The 21,074-nt window shown below is 39.6% G+C and overlaps 1 protein-coding gene across 8 annotated transcripts in view; it reads right to left on the reverse strand.

Moving 5' to 3' along the window:
* Positions 1-18,332, reverse strand: part of GGNBP2 (gametogenetin binding protein 2) — a 34,035-nt gene extending 15,703 nt beyond the window's left edge. The window contains exons 1-5 of one of the 8 annotated variants that reach the window (XM_060646592.2): positions 18,230-18,332; positions 17,455-17,650; positions 8,217-8,297; positions 6,705-6,958; positions 3,773-3,871 (exon numbers count right to left, since the gene is read on the reverse strand). In XM_060646592.2, the coding sequence (XP_060502575.1) occupies positions 3,773-3,871; positions 6,705-6,958; positions 8,217-8,297; positions 17,455-17,547 (527 nt within the window). In that variant the 5' untranslated portion in view covers positions 17,548-17,650; positions 18,230-18,332. Of the gene's footprint in view, positions 1-3,772; positions 3,872-6,704; positions 6,959-8,216; positions 8,298-17,454; positions 17,651-17,982; positions 18,081-18,147 lie in introns of those variants that run through there. The other 7 variants (XM_060646591.2, XM_060646590.3, XM_060646589.2 and 4 more) reach the window with 7 other exon arrangements.
* Positions 18,333-21,074: the final 2,742 nt, after the last annotated feature.

Raw genomic sequence — 21,074 nt, forward strand, 5'->3', positions numbered from 1 at the left:
TGACACTGAGATAATCTGAAGGAATAATTTCTATAGTCTAAATTAAAATCAAGAACTCTTTAATACTTATATTATTAGTAGATTAAGTTTGCAAATTTGTATATAATTACATATTAATTTTAACCAAATTAAAGTGTTATTTAAACATATGCTCATATCTTTATATATAAATTTTTGTTCAACTATTAAATTTATCTGACACAACTTAACATTTACATTTATCAAGATACATCTCATTACAATACTAAGCATTTTATGAGCAAATCTACTTGGAATGCTTTAAAGTTAACAGGGCTAAAAAATATTACATTTTCACCTACAAAATGGATCAATCTTCCAAAAATTATAAATTCTAACAAGTTTTGATCTACTTAATGTGATTTTATAGCTAACCCATGGCAACAAAACTCTTATCTACCTTCACATTTATAAGTAGCTGGGGGGTAAAAAAATCACAGATTAATCTAATTACAGTAAACAAATTTTTACATATACTTAAATAAAGATAGCACACGAAGATGACCACTTTATACAACTTGTATCAGTAAATACTATACAAATAATTTAAAAATTACTAAAAATTTCCCAGACTCTCCTTCCCCCACAGGTTTCAGTATAGCGCTGGTCATGCATTTTGCTTTGTTGCAGATGCGCATTCCAGGAGAAATGTGTGTCTATATTCCATTCAATGATAGTCTTCTTGGTATTTCATGATTCTGAACAACTGGCTCCTGCCTGTTCTGCAGGTCTCACTACAGTCCTAGGAATTCACTACCTTGGATGCCTGAGATGGAAAAACCTCTGAATCTTTACTTAACCTACTCTATATAGCTAAATAGGTATTTCTCAACTCCCTGCCCACCACCTAAGGTCGTATGTACAATGCAGCTCCCTATTCCCTGTCACAAGGGCTCAGGCAAGGTTCAGCAATGTAACTTGAAACAAAAACCTCAACCACTGCTCTGCCTTCCATGTTCCATCCTTCCACTCTTGACTTCCATATTTCCTCTTTTTCTAATTGTGCTTGAGTGACCCATAATCTCCTAAAACTGATTAACCCTCAAACTCAAGTTCTCACAGTTGAGAAAAAGGCTCATGAAATCAGAGGCTGGGGAATGACTATTATATTAGAACATGAAAGCATTAATCTAAAAAATATTTTTAAAAAATGCCACAGCTCAAATCAAAATTTTATCCACAGTCTCTCTCAGCTCAATGTCTTTGTATCACTCCTTCCTTTCAAGATCAAGCTTTCTGAGAGAGAAATCTTTGCACTCCTACACTTTCCACTCACAGATTAATCCATTACACCTTAGACTGCATTCACTGTTCTGCCCATTCTGATCTGGATTGTTTTCATTCAACTGCAGATCTGCTCATCAAGATCACCAATTATTACAGTGTTGCTATATCCAATGGACACTTCTGGGTCCTTGATGACTCAGCAGCACTCAATACAGCTAACCAGAGTCCCCCTGAAACACTCTTTTCCTCTGGCTTCCTCCTACCTCTCTGGCCACTCTTTCTCAAGTTTCTTTACTGGCTTCTTTTCTACCAATAAACTAAATTCCTCAGCATTTTTCTCTCTTACTCTACTCTCTCTATAGGTAGATTTTATAAATACCACTAAGATAATCTTCAGTCATCAGCTACAGGCCTACAAGTGTAGCCTAAACTTTTCCTCTGGATCTCAAACTTACTCCCAGCCAGACAATAACTTGGGGTTACTTGCATGGATACAAGAACATTCTCCGGAAGGCTGAGCTGGATTGTTGCCACTGATTAGGTTGTAACCTAATCAACTGTTAATACTTCCCTGGAGAAAGTCTAACAGAAAGGGGGGGGGTGGGTGGGTAACAATGCAAACATGTAAAATGGAGTCACAGTAGCATACAATGGCGGAACCATCCAAAGTGGAGGAGAGGGAGTCTTGGCTAAGTACATTGTACTCCCTGGCCTGCTATCCATGCTTCTGGGAATAACTGAAGCTACCTTAGGAGACAGTGTTCAAGATCAACTCATACTGATTCCATAACTCAGCAAACCACCTTCTAAAACATTTGGCTTCTGATGTAGCAGGGTGATAGCTGAAGGAGAATGTGAGGAAGTTTGTGGAGGTTTGGTTTTTGTTTTAAACCGAACGACAGGAAAACATAGTTGTAAGCCAATTTAGCAAAAGTAGGTAACTTAATAATAAACTTAATGATAAAGCAAAGTCATTGAGAACAAGAGGAGATGGAATCCAGAGCAAAAGTAGAAGAACTGATCTTTGAAGGAAGGTGGCAATGAGCAGATATGTAAGATATTGAGATGTCTATTGATCTTTGGTTCCTCAATGAAGAATATTCATAATAAAAAAACCCAGAAGACAGTCTTTTATAATACAATACAGCTCTGTGGCTTTGGCTAACAAGACATTCAGGTAAAGGTTACTGTCTCATGAGAAAATTAGACTGAATTTTACTTTCAAAAAGTCAGGAAATCTCTATAAAGATATTGGTAAACAAGGTACATAAAATAACAATTTTCTTTAGATAACCACTTTAGGTTGTACAGAGCTTTCCTGAGTTCAGAGAACTCTCACAGAGATATCATGTAGTTGGTGATTCTTGTCAGGATCCTGATTCTAACAAATCCACGTAAGAAGACATTTTTAGAGACAGCTGGGAAAATCTAAACTGGGTATTAGATTATTATAGTTAATTTGGTTAAGTGTTATAATGGCACTGTCATTACCAAAAAAATGTCCACGTGTTTAGAGATGGATGTAGAAATATGTAGGAGTAAAATAGCATGATGCCTGGGACTTATTTTAAAATACTTCTGCAAAAAAAAAGATGGATAAATAAAACAAATGTGACAAATCTTGATAACACTACTGAATCTGGGTGAAGATATCTGGGAAGTGGGGGCAGCGGTTCTTAAATAGTCTCTCTACTTTCCTATGTGTTTGGCAGTTTTCATAATAAAATTTTTAAAAAATTTGTTTCTGAGTATAGGGGAAAAAAATTCTTAATAGATTATTAACATACCACTACCTGGTTTTCCAGGTCTTTTTACCAGGAAGAAAAATATCTACACAACAATGATATCAACAATACCAACAAGATATTAAAAAACTAATTTTTTTTAAGTAATTCAGAAATATAGTTTTCATACCATCCCATTCACTTCAAAACAAAAGTTACTTCTTAGAAACCTCCTTCAAATTTCATGGCTTTCACTACTCTCAACCTCAAGCAATTTTGTAAGCAGTAAATGTCACAATGTGCTGGGAGATGGGGGCAAAAGCAGCCCTGGGCATTGTAGAAAAGAAGAAAACTGCAAATTACATAAATACATATGACTACAACTAATCCAAGGCTTTTTTTTAATCCTTGATAAATTATTAGGGAGACCTAGAGATAAGAAAGACAAGAAAAATAATTTACACATTATGACTATCATATAGATCAAAAAATGATATATCACTACTTTGAAAAACTTAGTATTAACTAAATAAATTTCCATAAAGATCTCCAACCTCCTTCCTCTGTAATATATTTAACAGAAGGAAAAAAAAAAAACTTCAAAAGAAAAAAATCAGACCTATATTGAGACCCTACCCTACACAGTCTCAATGCAAAAAGGCTGTATAGAATTAGAAGACAGATTTATTTTAACCTATGTTATAGTGTAATAAACTAGTTGAATATTTTTTCTTTCTACTAAATGCGATCAACATTTACAATCTTAACAATTACAAAGCATCTTAATAGTTGATTCTACTTACCCCAAAGGTTTTGGTTTGTGTGTATCTAAGGAGTGCAACTGACATCTCTTGTTCTTTTTACTTTTTGGAATAGCATCTATCATGTCGTTTAGTTTGGACCTAATCAAAAATAAATCATTAAAAGTCTGATTAACATTCATTTGTCTTTAGAATTTTCAAAATCTCTACTTACTACCTTTAAAAAAATTTTTTTTAACATTTACTTATTTTTGAGAGACACAGAGAGACAGGGCATGAGCGGGGGAGAAGCAGAGAGAGAGTGAGACATAGAATCTTAAGCAGGCTCCAGGCTCTGAGCTGTCAGCACAGAGCCTGATGTGGGGCTCGAACTCATGGACTGCGAGATCATGACCTGAGCTGAAGTCGGATGCTTAACCGACTGAGCCACCCTACCTTTTAGTGAGAAGTATATTTGAAGTATTGTAGACATATCCCTTACCTTGAAAATTTCTCATCAAACAAATGCTAACCCAGAAGAGTCTGTATACTTGTCCTCTCCATTCCATTCCCAGGCTGTCAGTATGTTGGAAGAGACCTGTGCTATTCAATGTACTCACTCCCCTAGACTGTATCTGTCTCATTCACCCCTGCATCTGCACTGTATCCAGCAGTGTGCCTAACACTCAAATATTTTATGACTGATTGCTATCTCTCAACCATCTTCCCCTGTGCAAACATTATCTAAATAAGCACTATCCTTGATAAGAAAAAAACCATCAATAGGGGGCGCCTGGGTAGCTGAGTCAAGGTTGGGCATCCGACTTCAGCTCAGGTCATGACCTCACAGTTCAAGAGTTGGAGCCCCAAATCAGGCTCTGTGCCAACAGCTCAGAACCTGGAGCCTACTTCGGAATCTGTCTTCCTCTTCCTCTGCTCCTCTCCTGCTCATACTCTGTCTCTCTCTCTCTCTCTCTCAAAAAGGAATAAAAAATTTTAAAAATTCTAAAAAAAAAAAAAAAAAAGCCATCAACAAAAATTTTGTGCAAATATAGAAATGCGTACAGCTAATATCCACACCCTGCATGCAACCAATCAGCAAAGCCTGTCAACTCTAACTTTTGAATATATCCAGAATCAAATCACTTATCACCTCCACCATTACCACTCTGGTCCAACTCGTCTCTCTCACCTAGCCAACTGCAACAGCTGGCCTCCCAAATGGTCTCCTTGCTTCCACCTTTTGCGTTTACATTCTAGGCTTGGTAGCTGGAGTGATGTTTTCAAAACAAAAATCACAGTATGTTACTTCTCTGTTCAAAAACGTTCCAACGCTTTTCTGAGGCAGAGTAAAATTCCAAAGTCTCTACCACCACCTCTAAACAGAGTTTGGTCTTCAGACCTCTTCTCTTTTCCTATTTACTCACACTTTGGTGACCATTTGATCTTATGGGTCTAAATTATGTACGTATGCATACATATAGCTCAAATACTGTATGTACAGTTTAAATATGATATACATACGCTGATGACACCGTTTTTATCTCTAGAGCAGACCTCTCTAAACTCTACCTGGATGTCCAATTGGTATCTCAAACTTAACATGTCCAAAAGTGAGCTCTGCGAAATTGCTCCTCCTAGTCTTACCCTTCTCAGTAATGGAAACCATTTGTCCTGTTCTTTATTCTTGATCCTGAGATCAAGACCTGAGGCTGAGATCAAGGGTTGGATGCTTAACCCACAAAGCCACCGACGCACCCCAGTCCTATTCTTTAGATCCCAAATCTGAGAATCATCCTTGATGCCTTCCTCCATATCCATTCTATCCAAAAAATCCTACTGGCTCATTCCTCAAAATATATCCAGGATCCAACCATTTCTTACTACCTTTGTGACCACCATACTGGTCATCATTATCTCTTGCATGACTTTAAAACGGCTTTTATTTCTCTGCCCTTCAACCACCCTTCCACTTATTCTTGACACAGAGATCAAAGTAAACCAAAATTCAAGTCAGACCATGTTACTCCTCTACTCAAAACACCCCCAAATCTTCCAGTCTTACTTAGAGTAAAAAACAATAAAAGGGGCACCTGGGTAGCTCAATTGGTTAACTGTCCCACTCTTGGTTTTGGCTCAGATCATGAACTCATGGTCCATGTGATCAAGCCCCAAGATAGGCTCTGTGCTGGCAACACAGAACCTGCTTGGGATTCTCTCTCCTCTCTCTCTTCCCCTCCCCCACCCCAGCTCTCCCTCTCAAACATTAAAAAAGCAACAACAAAAACTCAGGATGGCACTACATAAGTAGGCTTTTTATTACTCCTCTGATCTCACCCTTTTATGTTTATTTTTGAGAGAGAACACGTGTGCACATGTGCAAGCGGAGGAGGGGCACAGAGAGAGGGAGACAGAGAATCTGAAGCCGGCTCTGTACTGACAGCAGGCAGCCAATGCAGAGCTCGAACTCACAAATGGTGACATCACGGCCTGAGCCAAAGTTGGACGCTTAACCAACTGAGCCACCCAGGTGACCCCGGTCTCATCTTTTATTACTATTCCCTTCATTCATCTGGCTCTAGCCACAATGGCTTCCTTACTGTTCTTCAAACAGGCCAGGAAAACTTCAACCTCTGAAACCTTACAATTGCTGGCTACTTCTCTTCCTTCCCCTGGATATCTACATGGTTTACTTACTCATTTCATTCAAGTCTACATTCAATGTCATTTTATTAGAGAGGCCTTCCCTGATCATCCTCCATATTAAATCCATCCAACCACTCATCTCCTCTACTTGTAACTTAACTGACAGAGCATATATTTGCTTACTGCCTGCCTTTCTTCATATGAGAACAAAAACCATATAGTCATTGGCACACAAAAGATACTCAATAAATTGTTCAAGTTGAACTCAAAGCTTTGCCCCTACCAAATTTAGTAAAAAAGCTACCAGTGTCACCAACAAAGTCATCTTCCCCTCATTGATTATACTTACCCATGTACATAAAATAAGGTATAAAGCTTCTTTGCATCAGTCATGCAGCTTCGAGTTACAGACAGGACTCCCTTGGGGCCTACTGTCAGGGGTTCAAGGGCAGGATTTCCAGACTCTACAAGCTGGGAAAAGAGGCGCTCCACACTGCGACGACAACCAACACATGGGACAAGCTGAGAAAGTGCACTCAATACTTCCCGTGATGTCACCACCATGGCAATACTTAGATCTTGCTGCTTAAGCATACTATGTCGCTGAAAGAGAAAGAAAGAAAATTGAAGAACAGTCCTTGAGACATAAAATTTCTCTTGACTACTTCTGGTTCCTATTTTTGTGTAGTAAGTACAACCTGGAAAGGGCTTGTGATCTCTATCTGCAACTGAGTCAGAAAAATAAGTCGGCTTTCCCCATGGTGTACTGAATTTGCTCCACAAAGCTCCTGTTTTGGCAATTAAGGTATAAAAAACTCCGCTTAGCCTGTCAGGACTTAACAGTATGTGCCCCAGCATGGTGAAAAGCAGCCCTGGATCTGGAAATTTAGTGTTTGTTCACTGAGTATTAAGCTTAGTACACTCACTTGAAATAAAAATTTTAAAAGGCAGAAAATAAAGGAACAACACAGCTTTGCCATGTCTTCCTCTCAACTTTTAACAACACACTATGTTTAGCTACAGGAATCAGGTTAGGATGATGATCACATACAGCAGCAATTCTCAACCTGGAGGTATGGGCAGGTGTTTTACGGATTAGTAGGAAAGAACAAGGCCTATTTTACCCATGTAGGAGCCTACAGTGAGTAACTAAAATGCTGGTGCAGCATATGAATGTTATCTGTTGGTTATGACAAGGTAGAAAAATGACTGAGAATCTCACCACGGCTGTAGAGAAACGGGCAAAACTCTAGTAAATAACTTTTACCCGGATGGAGTTAGTTATACTACAAATAATGCTTCCAGCTTTACAAAAAAGGATGGGAAAGTAAGATACTCCTAAGAATTTTCTCACAGTTACCATCAACCTTTCATTTTCCAAAGTAGAAAAAGAATTTTGAAGTAACAATTTACCTTCCATTATCTTGATTACATACAGGGTTTTATAAAATATCACAGTTTAAAAATTAAATAAAAATCAAAAAAATTAAATAAAAATCATAAAATTTGCAGCACAGGATTTTTTTTCTTTTTTTTACTTGAACAAACAATCAAACAATCCCTACAGAAGAAAAACAACAAGTTCTCAATGAAAAGTTATATATTTTACCTTTCAAAAACAAGCAAAGATGGCTTGGAGAAACTAAAGCCTTAGGGACACAGAAAATGATAACATCACCAAATCTCTTTCACATAACAGCAACATAAATATATTCATTGTTGCACTAGTGAAAGAAAGCAATTTCAGTGCAATCTTAAGGCCTAGAGAGTCCTAGGTATTAATACTTAAAGCTAAAATTTTAAATGACTCTTCAAAACACACACATACACCATTTAAAACATTGATTTTTAAAAATATTACCTGAATAAACTGCTTTAGTTGTGCACTATTATTTTGATGCCCATCGAGATTTAGTACGTTGTCAGGAAATTCCATCACCATCTTAATATGCAAAAGAATGAAAATCAATTATTTTATCTTCTTTGAACACATGCTACAAACTATTTTATAAACTCCTAGGACAGAAATAGACCCCTAAAGCAGGATTTGCATATCCCGGTCCTGCCCCGTCAAAAAAAGTTAGAAACAAAACAAAACAAAAACTCAAGTTATCCACATTTCTAAAGCCAGAAATGGTATAGTAATTAGAAGCAAGGACACCGAAGTCAGGCAAACAAGAGTTCAACTCCCAGCTCTACCACTTACAATCTAGGTTGTAACTCTGGCAAGTTACTTAACCTGTTTGATTCTAAGCTTCCTCATTTGTAAAATGAGTTTAAGTAATAATGTTTAAGATCTCATAGAGTAGGTTGTGAGGATTAAATTACATTTAAAAGTGTTTGTTGCAGTGCCCAATAATAACATTTAATAAGTAAAATAACCTGATATCTTACATTAGACAAGCATATTTTTAGCTGTTTCTTTTAACTACAAAATAGGGTAAATTTTATAATGTAAATGATCATGGGGCACCTGGGTGGCTCAATCGGTTAAGTGTCTGACTTCAGCTCAGGTCATGATCTCACGGGTTCATGAGTTCAAGCCCAGCATGGGCTCTGTGCTAACAGCTCAGAGCCTGAAGCCTGCTTCAGATTCTATGTCTGCCTCTCTCTCTGCCCCTCCCCCACTCAGGCTCTCTGTCTCAAAAATAAATAAACACTAAAAAAAAAAAATTGTTTTTTTTATAATGTAAATGACCATACACACAATATATGAAATACTCAGAACAGTACCGGGCACATACTAAATGTCTGCTCTGATTATGAACAAAAAGGATATAAGGTATTTATTCAACTGTCAAAATTCCCTACCAGAGGAAGATCATGGGGAATTACTAATTAGCACATGTCACTTGATCTGTGATACCACTGATTATGAGAAGTACCATAGTTACATACCACTGAGAAAGAGCCATTATAACTGTTAGCTGTCAGCAAATGAAAGAAACATCCCAATTTCAGAGATATTAAAACGTGGGGGCAAATAAAGTATGCCTTTCAAAACAATGAAATAAAGTAACACATTTATATCTTAACTAAAACATTGTTAAAGGTATCAAACATACTGTGCTAGGACAAACTTCTATTTCTAGATGACAAGGATCACGAACTCCTACATACTCAGAGTGAAGTCATGATAAAAGACCCATTTGAGACAAAAACAAAACACTACAAATACCCCAACCAGTTGAACATGATCTTAAAACTAATTCCTCCTGCACCAACCAGCACCACAAAGACCTGCTTTTTTAATAGTGGTAACCATTCTTTTTCCTCCACATTAGACATGAGAGCCCTAAAACATGCTTGTTCTAACAATAAACTAAAGACTGAACAACAAAGACAAGTGTAAGCAATAGATTGATCTTTTCTTGACTTGATGGGGGGGGGGGGGGGAGAGGGAGTACAGGATATGTGAAGTAGAGACAAGTGGATACGAAGGACGGACAATGATGCAAGCAACAACTCAACACTCCAGGACTCCACTATATTTCACAAAACGAAAAACTCCAGGTACAATATGATTCAAATGACTGTATGTGTGCATTTTCTTACAGAAAAAGAAAATACATGATATATTAGATGTGGCCTATCTCTAGGCAGCGAAAAGATAGAGGACTTTTTCCTTTATGTGTTCCTACCTTTCCCAAATTTATTACAATGCACATATACTGTTTATTATCAAGGAGAAAAACTAGTGTTCCTTGCTTCCAATTCTATATTCATTATACTGTACTCAAGAGACATGCTTCCATCTCAATAGCTTTTACTGTTCTGGAAGTTTCTTCCCTCATATAGATTATATATCCAAATCTCATAGGTTCAAGGATCAATTATCGAATTTCAGGTTAATCGACTTCTCTCTAGTTTTCCCTCTCATAATCTTATTAATGTCTCCAAGAGTGTTAATTAATTACTATTAATATCTCCAAAGAGTAGTAGTAAGAGGGGAAGCCATTTAGCGTAGCTTCATTTACACTGGGTATTGTTCTAAAGAAGCACTTTCATATGCTAACTTTACCAAAAGTACTAAGTAAAACTGGTCACTGGTCTGCTTTAACAAGGTGGCCCTAAATGAATTGGTGAGAATGACAGAAATAAATGGGCAAAAAAGTTTAATGATCCATACTATTATATTTAGCAGTGTTTGCTCAAATTAAAAAAAAATTAATAATCCCCAGACTTCCAGCTGAATTACAAAGCTGTAATCATCAAGACAGTATGGTATTGGCACAAAAAATAGACGCTAAGATCAATGAGACAGAATAGAGAACCCAGAAATGGACCCACAAATGTATGACCAGCTAATCTTTGACAAAGCAGGAAAGACTATCCAATGGAATAAAGACAGTCTCTTCAGCAAGCGGTGCTGGGAAAACTGAACAGCAACATGCAGAAAAATGAACCTGGACCACTTTCTTAACACCATACACAAAAATAAACTCAAAATGGATGAAAGACCTAAATGTAAGACAGGAAGCCATCAAAATCCTCGAGGAGAAAGCAGGCAAAAGCCTCTTTGATCCTGACCGCAGCAACTTCTTACTCAACACGTCTCTGGAGGCAAGGGAAAACCAAAGCAAAAATGAACTATTGGGACCTCATCAAGATAAAAAGCTTCTGCACAGTGAAGGAAACAATCAGTGAAACTAAAAGGCAACCGACAGAATGGGAGAAGATATTTGCAAATGACACATCAGATAAATGGTTAGTATCCAAAATCTATAAAGAACTTAAACTCAATACCCAAAAAACAATCCAGTGAAGAAATGGGCAAACAACATGAATAGACACTTCTCCCAAGAAGACATCCAGATGGCCAACCGACATATGAAAAATGCTCAACATCATTCACCATCAGGGAAATACAAATGAAAACCAGTGAGATACCACCTCACACCTGTAAGAATGCCTAACATCAACAACTCAGGCAACAACAGATGTTGGCAAGGATGTGGAGAAAGACGATCTCTTTTGCACTGTTGGTGGGAATGCAAACTGGTGTAGCCACTCTGGAAAACAGTATGGAGGTTTCTCAAAAAGTTAAAAATAGAACTACCCTATGACCCAGCAATTGCACTCCTAGGTATTTATCCAAGGGATATAGGTATGCTGTTTTGAAGGGACACACGCACCCCAACGTTTATAGCAGTATTACGACAACAGCCAAAGTATGGAAAGAGCCCAAATGTCCATTGATGGATGAATGGATACAGATGTGGTATATACATACAATGGAGTATTACTCAGCAATCAAAAAGAATGAAATCTTGCCATTTGCAACTACATGGAAGGAACTAGAGGGTATTATGCTAAGCGAAATTAGAGATACAATGCAGATGAACATAAAGGAAGGGAAGCAAAAATAATATAAAAACAGGGAGGGGAACAAAATATAAGAGACTCTTAAATTTGTAGAACAAACAGAGGGTTACTGCAGGGGTTGGGGGGGGGGGGATGGGCTAAATGGGTAAGGGGCATTAAGGAATCTACTCCTGAAATCACTGTTCCACTATATGATAATGTGAATGTAAATTTAAAAAGTTAAATTAAAAAATTAATAATCCCAATTATTAGATCCATGAAAACTGGTAGAAGATAAAAAATAGTTAATAGTACTGAACAGTTAACTCACATTATGTTATCTGGAATCACTACACGGTTTAAAACACAAACAAACTGAACTGTCAAGTCAGAATAAAGGTGTAGGATAAACTTTCAAAGCCATGTAACTTAACAGAACACTGCAGGACACTCAAAATCTACCATGTAAGCAACTAACACCTTGATTTGCATTCTCACCGGTTTGGTACAAATGTATCAAACAATTACATATCTACTGCCACCATAAAAAAGAAAATTAAGATCAAAGTGGCCAATTTAAGGAACAAAGAATGCCTCTTATTTAACCAAATCAAGGTCTCTCCTGCTTGGTTCATAGATGAAATCCTAAATTCTCCATATAAATGAATTATTTTTATTCTTATCAACTATGTTTTATTGTTTCAATAATTAAAGCAGAGATCAAAGAACAAATCTAACATACTGAGACCTACCAGCTGACCTTTAAAATATATATAGTGTAGGGGTGTCTGGGTGGCTCAGTCAGTTAAGCATCCAACTCTTAACTCCAGCTCAGGTCACGATCTCCCGGTTCATGATATGGAGCCCTACATTGGGCTCTGTGGTAATGGTGTGGAGCCTGCTTGGGATTCTCTCTCTCCCTCTCTGCCCACCCCTTCTCCAAATAAACTTTAAATAAAAATACGTATTATTTAATGGGATAATACCTGCATTGGGAATCCTTTCTAAAAGGTACAACAATGCACAGGGTGAAAAAAAGTTTCTTAATGCTCATTTCAGATCATTTCATTTTCATCAAACTAGTAAAGATAAATGTCAAGATTAGGTCTATTACCGTGTTTTTCCTGTGTTTCACTGGCTTGGATAATTCTAAATTTTCTCTTGTACTTAATCTATACCACCCTGGTTACAAACTCTACACTTTATATTTTAAGTGTCCTTGCCTTTCAAACACTTACAGTAATGGCTTTTTACCTTGCTGTTTTCTGGCCAATCACTACATGCTCTTTAATGTTGAGAGAAGACAGTAAGAAAAAAGGAAAAAGAGAAGGCAAAGAGGATAGTAGCACTATTTTTCCCCATTCTTTAAAACCACTTCCTTGACTTAATATTCAGTTTCTAGGTTACCTAGACGAAGACAGTCATGTAAAATATTTCAGGTGTGGTTTCACAGAGGCATCATTAGTGTTCTGCTTCATGATGAGGCTGCCTATCCCTAGCTAGCCAAAAATAGAACCAGTCACTGTCCTGCAATTACTGTCTTATAAAGTTTATTGTATCCATTACCCACTTTCACTCTTGAATATCTGTCCTGACCATAAATAATCTGTTTTTAGCACATTTTCACAAGCTGTAACCAACATTATTAAATTTTTATTTATTATTTAGCTTTACTTTTTTACTTCATCCTCACAGGTATTTATAACATCTATCGCCTCTGGTAAAATCAATTAAATACCTAAGAGTTGTAAGAAAACACTAAGTACTAAATTTAACAAATGCTAAACACCTAATCCCCAAGTGGATATGCCACCATTTATTATGTTTTAATGTCTTTGTTAAAAACCATTATCAAGGTCACACCTGATGGCTCAGTTGGTTAAGCATCCCACTCTTCATTTTGGCTCAGGTCACTATCTCACAATTCTTGAGAACGAGCCCCATGCAGGACTCTGCACTGACAGAACAGATCCTGCTTGGGATTCTCCACCTCTCTCTGCACCTCCCCTGCTTGCTCTCCCTTTCTCTCAAAATAAATAAATATACATAAAAAAATTATCAGGGGTGTCTAGGTGGCTCAGTCCATTAAGCGTCCATCTCTTGATTTCGGCTCAGGTCATGATCTCATGGTCCGAGCCCCACGTAGGGCTCTGTGTTGACAGTGTGGAGCCTTCTTGGGATTCATTCATTCTCTCTCTCTCTCCTCCCCTCCCCCCATGCTCTCTCTCTAAAAATAAATAAGCTTAAAAAAATATTATCTAAGTCTTTAGTCCACTTAGATTATTTGAATTAGGAGAGTAAACTGCATCCCAGCAATATTGTAGCAATTTGACAGCATGTGTCAAGAACTTTATAAAAGGTTCTTATCCTTTGATCCAGTAACTGTAGTTCCAAAGCCTGAGGAAAAAAAAACTTTAATGGAGAAATTTATGCCTTATTTATATCCCTATAGCATTATTCATAGTAAAAAATAGAATCATCCCTATATCCACAAAGGAAAAATGATTAAATTATGGAATGTTACACAACAAACTACTACATGGTCAGTAAAGCTACTTGGGGGTGCCTGGGTGGCTCAGTTGGCTGAGCATCTCACTCTTGATTTCAGCTCAGGTCATGACCTCAGGCAGTGAGATGGAGCCCTGCACTGGGGTCCTTGCTAACAGTGTGGGGCTGCTTGGGATTTTCTCTCTCTCCCTTTCTCTCCGTACCTCCCCTGCTCATGCCTGCTCTCCCTCAAAATAAGCAAACATTGGAGAAAAAAAAAAAAAGGTGCTTAAGAATGAGAAGAGCAAATGTCCTCAGTATTACATTCAGCAAAAAAAGCGAGATATAAAATGTTCTAGTAGACAATACATTTCAACTCTGTATCTATGTGTCTTTGACTAGAATTACAGCAAATGCTGCTATATCCTTAGTTATCTCTGGGAAGCAGAATTAAGAAGAATTTTTTTGTTATATGGTAATTTTTAAAGACTACTTTGTAAGGATATAAATTTTGACTATTCTTTTAAAAACTACTCACTTGAAAACTATAATTCTTCAAAAATGTCTCTAAAATAAAATCTGTAATCTGTCCATCTGCTATTTTATAATTCTAGTAACACAAAAAGAATTTTGGCCATATAGCATACCACTTTTATAAATATTCCACTAGCTTACTTATTTGCTATTTTCTTAAATACACTTATATCAGCACTGTACTCTAGTATTCAAACCACAAAATTACAAAATGAGTCTTAAATGTGGATTCAACATGCCACATAAGAGGAGGCTACTTCCTCATATACAAGCTTCTCGATTTTATTTTACAAATCCTAAGGTAAAATCACAGGTTGAACTAAGGATAGAAGTTTCAGCTTCTGTTACCAAAACAATACAACATCTGTACCTGAATTGTGAAAGTTGTAACCAGACTTAACACCTAGGTCCTAACAAAATTCTAAAACCACTTTAAAGATCACACAATGTTTTTTCAATACCTACGGACCCTAAGAACAAAGACCAGACCAAACGTTAACTTCAGGGATACACTGCCATCAAACTATCAGTGGACCAGTGAGAGCATAAACTTCTGCTACAGGCATCTTCCCTCCTTCTTCCCCAACAGGTGTTTGCTCTGCATTCTTCTTTTAAGTAGTATTTGGTAGAACAGTTCTGAAAGAAACTTATTTTCTTAAATATAATGCATTCTTGACAAGAATTTTCACTAAGCACCATTCAGGGACTATGCACAAGTTCTGAGACAAAACAATTAATAGTCCCACTCATTCCTAGTGACAAAAACCAATCTAAAGCCAAGAAAAACTGTACCTTTTGCTAAATTAATGCTATTGTAAGATATTTAAATTAAATAATCCTAAATTTTATTTGCTTTGGCCACAAGTCCACAATACAATAAAAGCAAAACTCAACTACCAGGTTCAATCCAATCTCAACTTCTCTGGAGAAATAAGTACAATAATATACCACAGTGCAAGGTTCCATCTTTTTCTATGGAAAATTTTAGAAATTAATACCACTGTACAGAGAATATAAAAACACCCACTGCTTTAAAGTTCTATATGACAGATGTATCAAAGCTGCATTCACACAAAAGGTGGTTATGTGACATAAGGAGAGAATCAGTGTCTATAAAAACTCAAATTTATGTTGGTTTCCCCTATGTTTTGATATCATACATTCAAAAGTAATCTTATGTCTAAACCCATAAGATTTTTTTTAAACATCAAAGACATTCTGGGACAATAATCATAGAAGATTGATACCAAACTATGGTGCTCTAGAAAAAGTGTTTGTGTTAGAGTTGGAAGAGAAAAAAGTAACAAATGAACATCTATTATTTTTCAAATTGAGAAATGCCCTCATTTCATTTGATCAGAGTGCTTGTTTTTTTTTTAACTTAAAATACAATTCCGTTACACTTTTAATGCAAAAAATGCAGAAATCATAACCAAGATATACAAGCACTTTCAAATGCACCAACACAAATTCTATTTACCTTATGTCAGGCCAAATCTACCTTTTTCTATGAAAAAAAAATATATACATGGGTAAGTATAGATGCTTTCACTTAAAAAGTTCTAACAAATCAAGTCATTGAATAGCTCTTCTAATCCTTTTAAAAGTACTGCAGCTCAATCAAATTTTAATTGAGACTGGCAAACAGAAAGGCATAGAGTGGCAGCTCTACAATGACTTGCATTTTATATAAAATTTGAAAAAACTTCGATATTTGCCCAAAAAATTCAACAACAAAACAGAACTGCCTCTGAAAAACAGAAAGGTACAGTTAATAAGGCAAATGTGATAATATGAAAAGACTGAGTTACACCTATCAAAACAGGCAAATGTATAATACAAAGCTTCAGCATCATCAAAATGCAGATTTCAAAAATATTTGGAAAAGGTTCATTTCATTTCTTAAGAAATAGTGGCAACTGCACTCATTTCCTGTTCAGATTCAATTCAAATTTCTGCCATTTCCTTTCAGAGGAAATAGTACAGCAACACAGGGCAGAGGGTCAGTAATGCTCTACTATCATCAACTCTAAAAAACAAAACTACCCTGAGTGGGTTTTGACACTCAAGATGAGCAATCAGCTTTTTATAATGCTCTTACACATTCAATAATTTTTGCTTCATTAACAAAAGGAGAAAAGGCTACCTGTAAACTAAAAAATAACTATTGCCAAGAAAACCCATTTTGAAGAGTCACGGCTTAGCAATACAATCATTTCAAAGAGTTTTAATATACTGGGCGATATGAGACTATTTGCAATGAAACCAAATCATTTTAGTGAAATCTTTCCTGTACAAGAGCATGTCACTCTGCCCTCAGTAATTATGCTTCTGTAGTGAGCTACAGTATTGAGACAGAAAATATACAGGTAGCAGTGCAGCTGCGACATTTCCAGATAATTAAGACTCCCCGAGGGTAGGTGGATTCTGTAAAGGATAGGCCCTAAACGCCCAGGATCCTTCAACCCCTCTCCGAGACGCATGCTTTGGCAAAAGCAGCGTCTCATAAAGGGGCAGGGGAAAGGAAGAGGGTTCAAAAAGGAAGGAAAACCTGGCGAGAGAGGCTCGAAATGCTTACGGAGCGCTGGGCTAGGAGCCCGCAGAGGTTACCGTGCGACACACTGCAAAGGCGAGTTTGTGGGGCCTGCCGGAGAGAAGGCCTCGCCTAGGAGTTGCAACACACTCTTTCTCCAGTGCGCAGCGCTCGGCCTGGGGGAGGGGGAGGAGGGGAAACAGCTGCCAGGGGAGCGGCGAGCCCTGCCCGGCCCGCTCACCGTGAGAGTGTCGTCTATGTAGAGAGGAATCTGTCTCCTCTCGAAGGGGAACTCCTCCTCCCCGTCCCTGCACACTGCCACCAGTCGCGCCATCGTTCCCGACGCTGCCGTTGCCACCGTCACCACCTCCTCCCAGCTGCCGCCGCTGCTACTGCTGCTCCTGCTGCTGCCGCTGCCGCCTCCTCCCAGCTCCTGCCTGCAACAGCCAAACCCCGCGAGCGTAAGCACCCGCCGCCTCGCAGCACTTTCGCCACGGGGGTGGGGGGGAGGGAGAAGAGCAGGAGGGCACGGGAAAGCGGGACTGCGTTTCCCATCACCCGATTCCACACGCGCTCAGCCAATCAGCGCCGAGCAGTGCCGGGACCCGCCCCCTCGCGCCTCTCGCCCTCCCCAGCCCCCACCCCCGCCGGCCTCCAGTCAGGGTCCAAAGGAGAGGCGGAAGGGACCCATCGGCCCCGGGGCTTCCCCAGCCCGTCACCAGAGTCCCAGCTCTAGGACCCCACCCACGGCCTCAGCACCACAGCCCACCTCCTGCTTTCCGCCGCCGGGGACCCCTTCCTCCCCTTTCTTGGAGCGCCCCGCCCAATCAGTCCCCAGGGCTGCAGTTGCCCGGCACGACCCCGCCCCTGGGAGGGGTCGACCCCGCCTCAGCTCTGCGGAGTCTGTAGAGGGAGGCGCAGACCCCTTCCTCACCCTCCTCGGAAGAGACCTCTCGGTTCTGACCTTCACCGTTTTCCTGGTCGCCTCCCTGACCCCCACCTCTGCTCCCCGTTACCGGCTGACGAGGCCCGCGTCAGGGCCGGCCTTGGCGGGAGCGCGGCTCCGAATGCTGTTTCCTCTCCAGGCTCAGTCAGCCGCTCGCGCCACGGGGAGTGGGGGAGGGAGGGCGGGGGACGTGGGGAGGGTGGGGCAGGGAGGGGCCGAGAACGCTGGGCGGAGCCCCGCCTCCTCTCGCGATACTGTAGACCGACGCTCCCGGGTCGCCTCTTTCGAAATTCTGGTGGAGGGGGTGGGGTGCTCCCCAGGGTACCTAGAGCGTGTTACCGACCCTTTCCCCCGAGTCTAGCTACCCGAATAAATCCGAAGTAGGGCTGCCAGGAGTGAGTAGGCCCAAACCTCTGTCCCTGGCCGCAGGGGCCTGGGAACGGCTCTCCCGAGGGCCGAAAGGAGCCGAGCCGAGCTGACTCAGGGCCGACCCAAGGGTCGAGGCCCTGGGAGGACTTCGGTAAGTGGGGAGGAGCTGAGGCTTTCGCAGTCAGTGGTAGCAGAAAGCGAGAGTGAGGGAAGGGGAGAAGACGAGCGTCTGGACAGTAAGAGACAAACTCTGAGCTTGGTTTCCAGGCACTTGACGCCGCTTTCCCTGACACCCTGATTGACCAGGGGCCTGCCGCATCACTGCTTCCCTGATTGAGACTGCGTCAAGATCCCACTGAGGGAAACTATTAAAGTGCTGATAGGTTAGTGTTCTAGTTGCTACACTAGAGGCAACTAGGAGACTATCTGGAAAGTGGCCTGTGTGCAGCCTGGCCAGAGAAACTTCTTGGGCCCGGTTAATATTAACAGGGACACAGGACACGGATTCCCTTGGGCAAAAGTACTGGTACCGGCCAAAGGCCCTTCCCCCGACCCTCTTCTGAGAAGCAGATCCGCTGTAAAGAGGATTCATCTACCCTCTGTGTGCCACCACGTACTCATTTTCTACCTTGAAGGCTTTGGAGGCCTGTTGTAAAACCAAAATAGTTGTTGGGAAGTATTTTGCCTATTAAAGTCTTGACGATTTTAAGGATAAATCCATTTGCTGCTCTTAAAACTAATACTGATGACAGATCTATATTTCCTGGTAGAGTATGCTAGAGCAGTGATACTGATCTTTAAAAAGTATTTTGGTCATCACCTGAAATCTTAGAGACTCACAACAAAAAACCCCACAGTGCATCTTTAGCCATGTTGACTTATGACATTGTGTTGTCACTGTTAGGGTAGGTGACATAATAAACGGAAAGAATCATTGTTCAGTCCCAAAGGTGTGATTATTCAGTGAGTATTATTTATGTCTTTTGGCCATGTTAGGAGAGCAGAACAATATGATAGCTTGGATCCGATAGACAAATAGGAAGTGCGTGCAGCTTTTGACAGGTTAGATTACATAGCCAAAATCTGGACTTTTGGATGTGTCATGTAAAAACATTCCTCTTAGGAAAAAATACTGTGGGTTTTAAGATCTAAAGGTGCTCTTATAAAGAGTAAATTAATGTACCTACTTTATACCTCGTTTTATTTATTTATTTATTTTGAGAGAGAGAAAAAGCACAAGTGGGGGAGGGGCAAAGAGAGAGGGAGAGAGAGAATCCCTAGCAAGTTGTGTGCTGTCAGCACAGAGCCTGATTTCAGGCTTGATCTCACAAAGCGAGAGATCATGACTAGAGCCGAAACCAAGAGTCGGATGCTTAATCTACTGAGCCACCCAGGTGCCCCCCCCCCCCCCCCCCCCCCCCGCCGCTTTATACCTTTTAAGCTTCCTTTGGATTGTAGTTAGTAAAGGACATTGAAGATGACAAGTTCAATATATAGGTGCTGATTTTAATTACTTTCATTATTGAGCACACACTGGGTACTAGCAAAGAACTGAGTATTCACCCTGGGGATTTAAATCTTAAAAAGGCATTAAAACCCAAATATAAAACATGATGAGACCACAACAGTCTCTTTCCATCTGCGATTACTTTCCCTAATTTGGATTTGTTTTTTATTAAGTAATCTCTGCATCCAACATGGATCAAACTCACAACCCTGAGATCAAAAGTCCCATGCTCTACTGACTGAGCCATCCAGGTGCTCCTGGGTTTGTCTTTTAAATCCACTAAATACACTGCTTAACAGTATCTTTGGACAGTGTTTCACATACTTTAGGTATTCAGTGAATACTTACTGTAAGGTTAAAAAGGTAGATAATTTGCTAGATAAGTTGTTCTTTCTCAAGCAAGTAAGGTGATATAGCCTGGGTGCTCCAAATATGATAAAATCAATATTTGAGGGGAAATGCTTAGAAAATTATTTCACTGGGAGCACCTGGGTGGTTCAGTTGGTAGGGCATCTGACTTCAGCTCAGGTCATGATCTTATGGTTCGTGGGTTCGGGCCCTGTGTTGGGCTCTGTGCTGACAGCTCGGAGCCTGGAGCCTGCTTTGGATTCTCTGTCTCCCTCTCTCTCTTTGCTCCTCCTCCACTCATGCGTGCATGTGCGCTGTCTCTCAAAAATAATAAAATAACATTTACAAAATTAAAAATTATTTCACTGGAAAACAATTTTTAGAAGTTTTATCTATTGGGGGGGGCGCCTGGGTGGCTCAGTCGGTTAAGCGTCCAACTTCAGCTCAGGTCATGATCTCACAGTCTGTGAGTTCAAGCCCTGCTTCCGGCTCTGTGCTGACAGCTCAGAGCCTTGAACCTGCTTGGGATTCTGTCTCCCTCTCTCTCTGCCCCTCCCCCACTCATGCTCTGTCTCTCTAAAATGATTAACATTAAAAAAATTTAATAAAAAAGTTTTAACTATGTATCTTCTTAATTTTAGAGCAGGCACTCATTTTCACTATTGGTCTAGCTTCAGCTAAAACCAATACT

This window comes from Panthera onca, chromosome E1 (genome assembly GCF_046562875.1).
Source record: "Panthera onca isolate mPanOnc1 chromosome E1, mPanOnc1 haplotype 2, whole genome shotgun sequence".
Taxonomy (NCBI): domain Eukaryota; kingdom Metazoa; phylum Chordata; class Mammalia; order Carnivora; family Felidae; genus Panthera; species Panthera onca.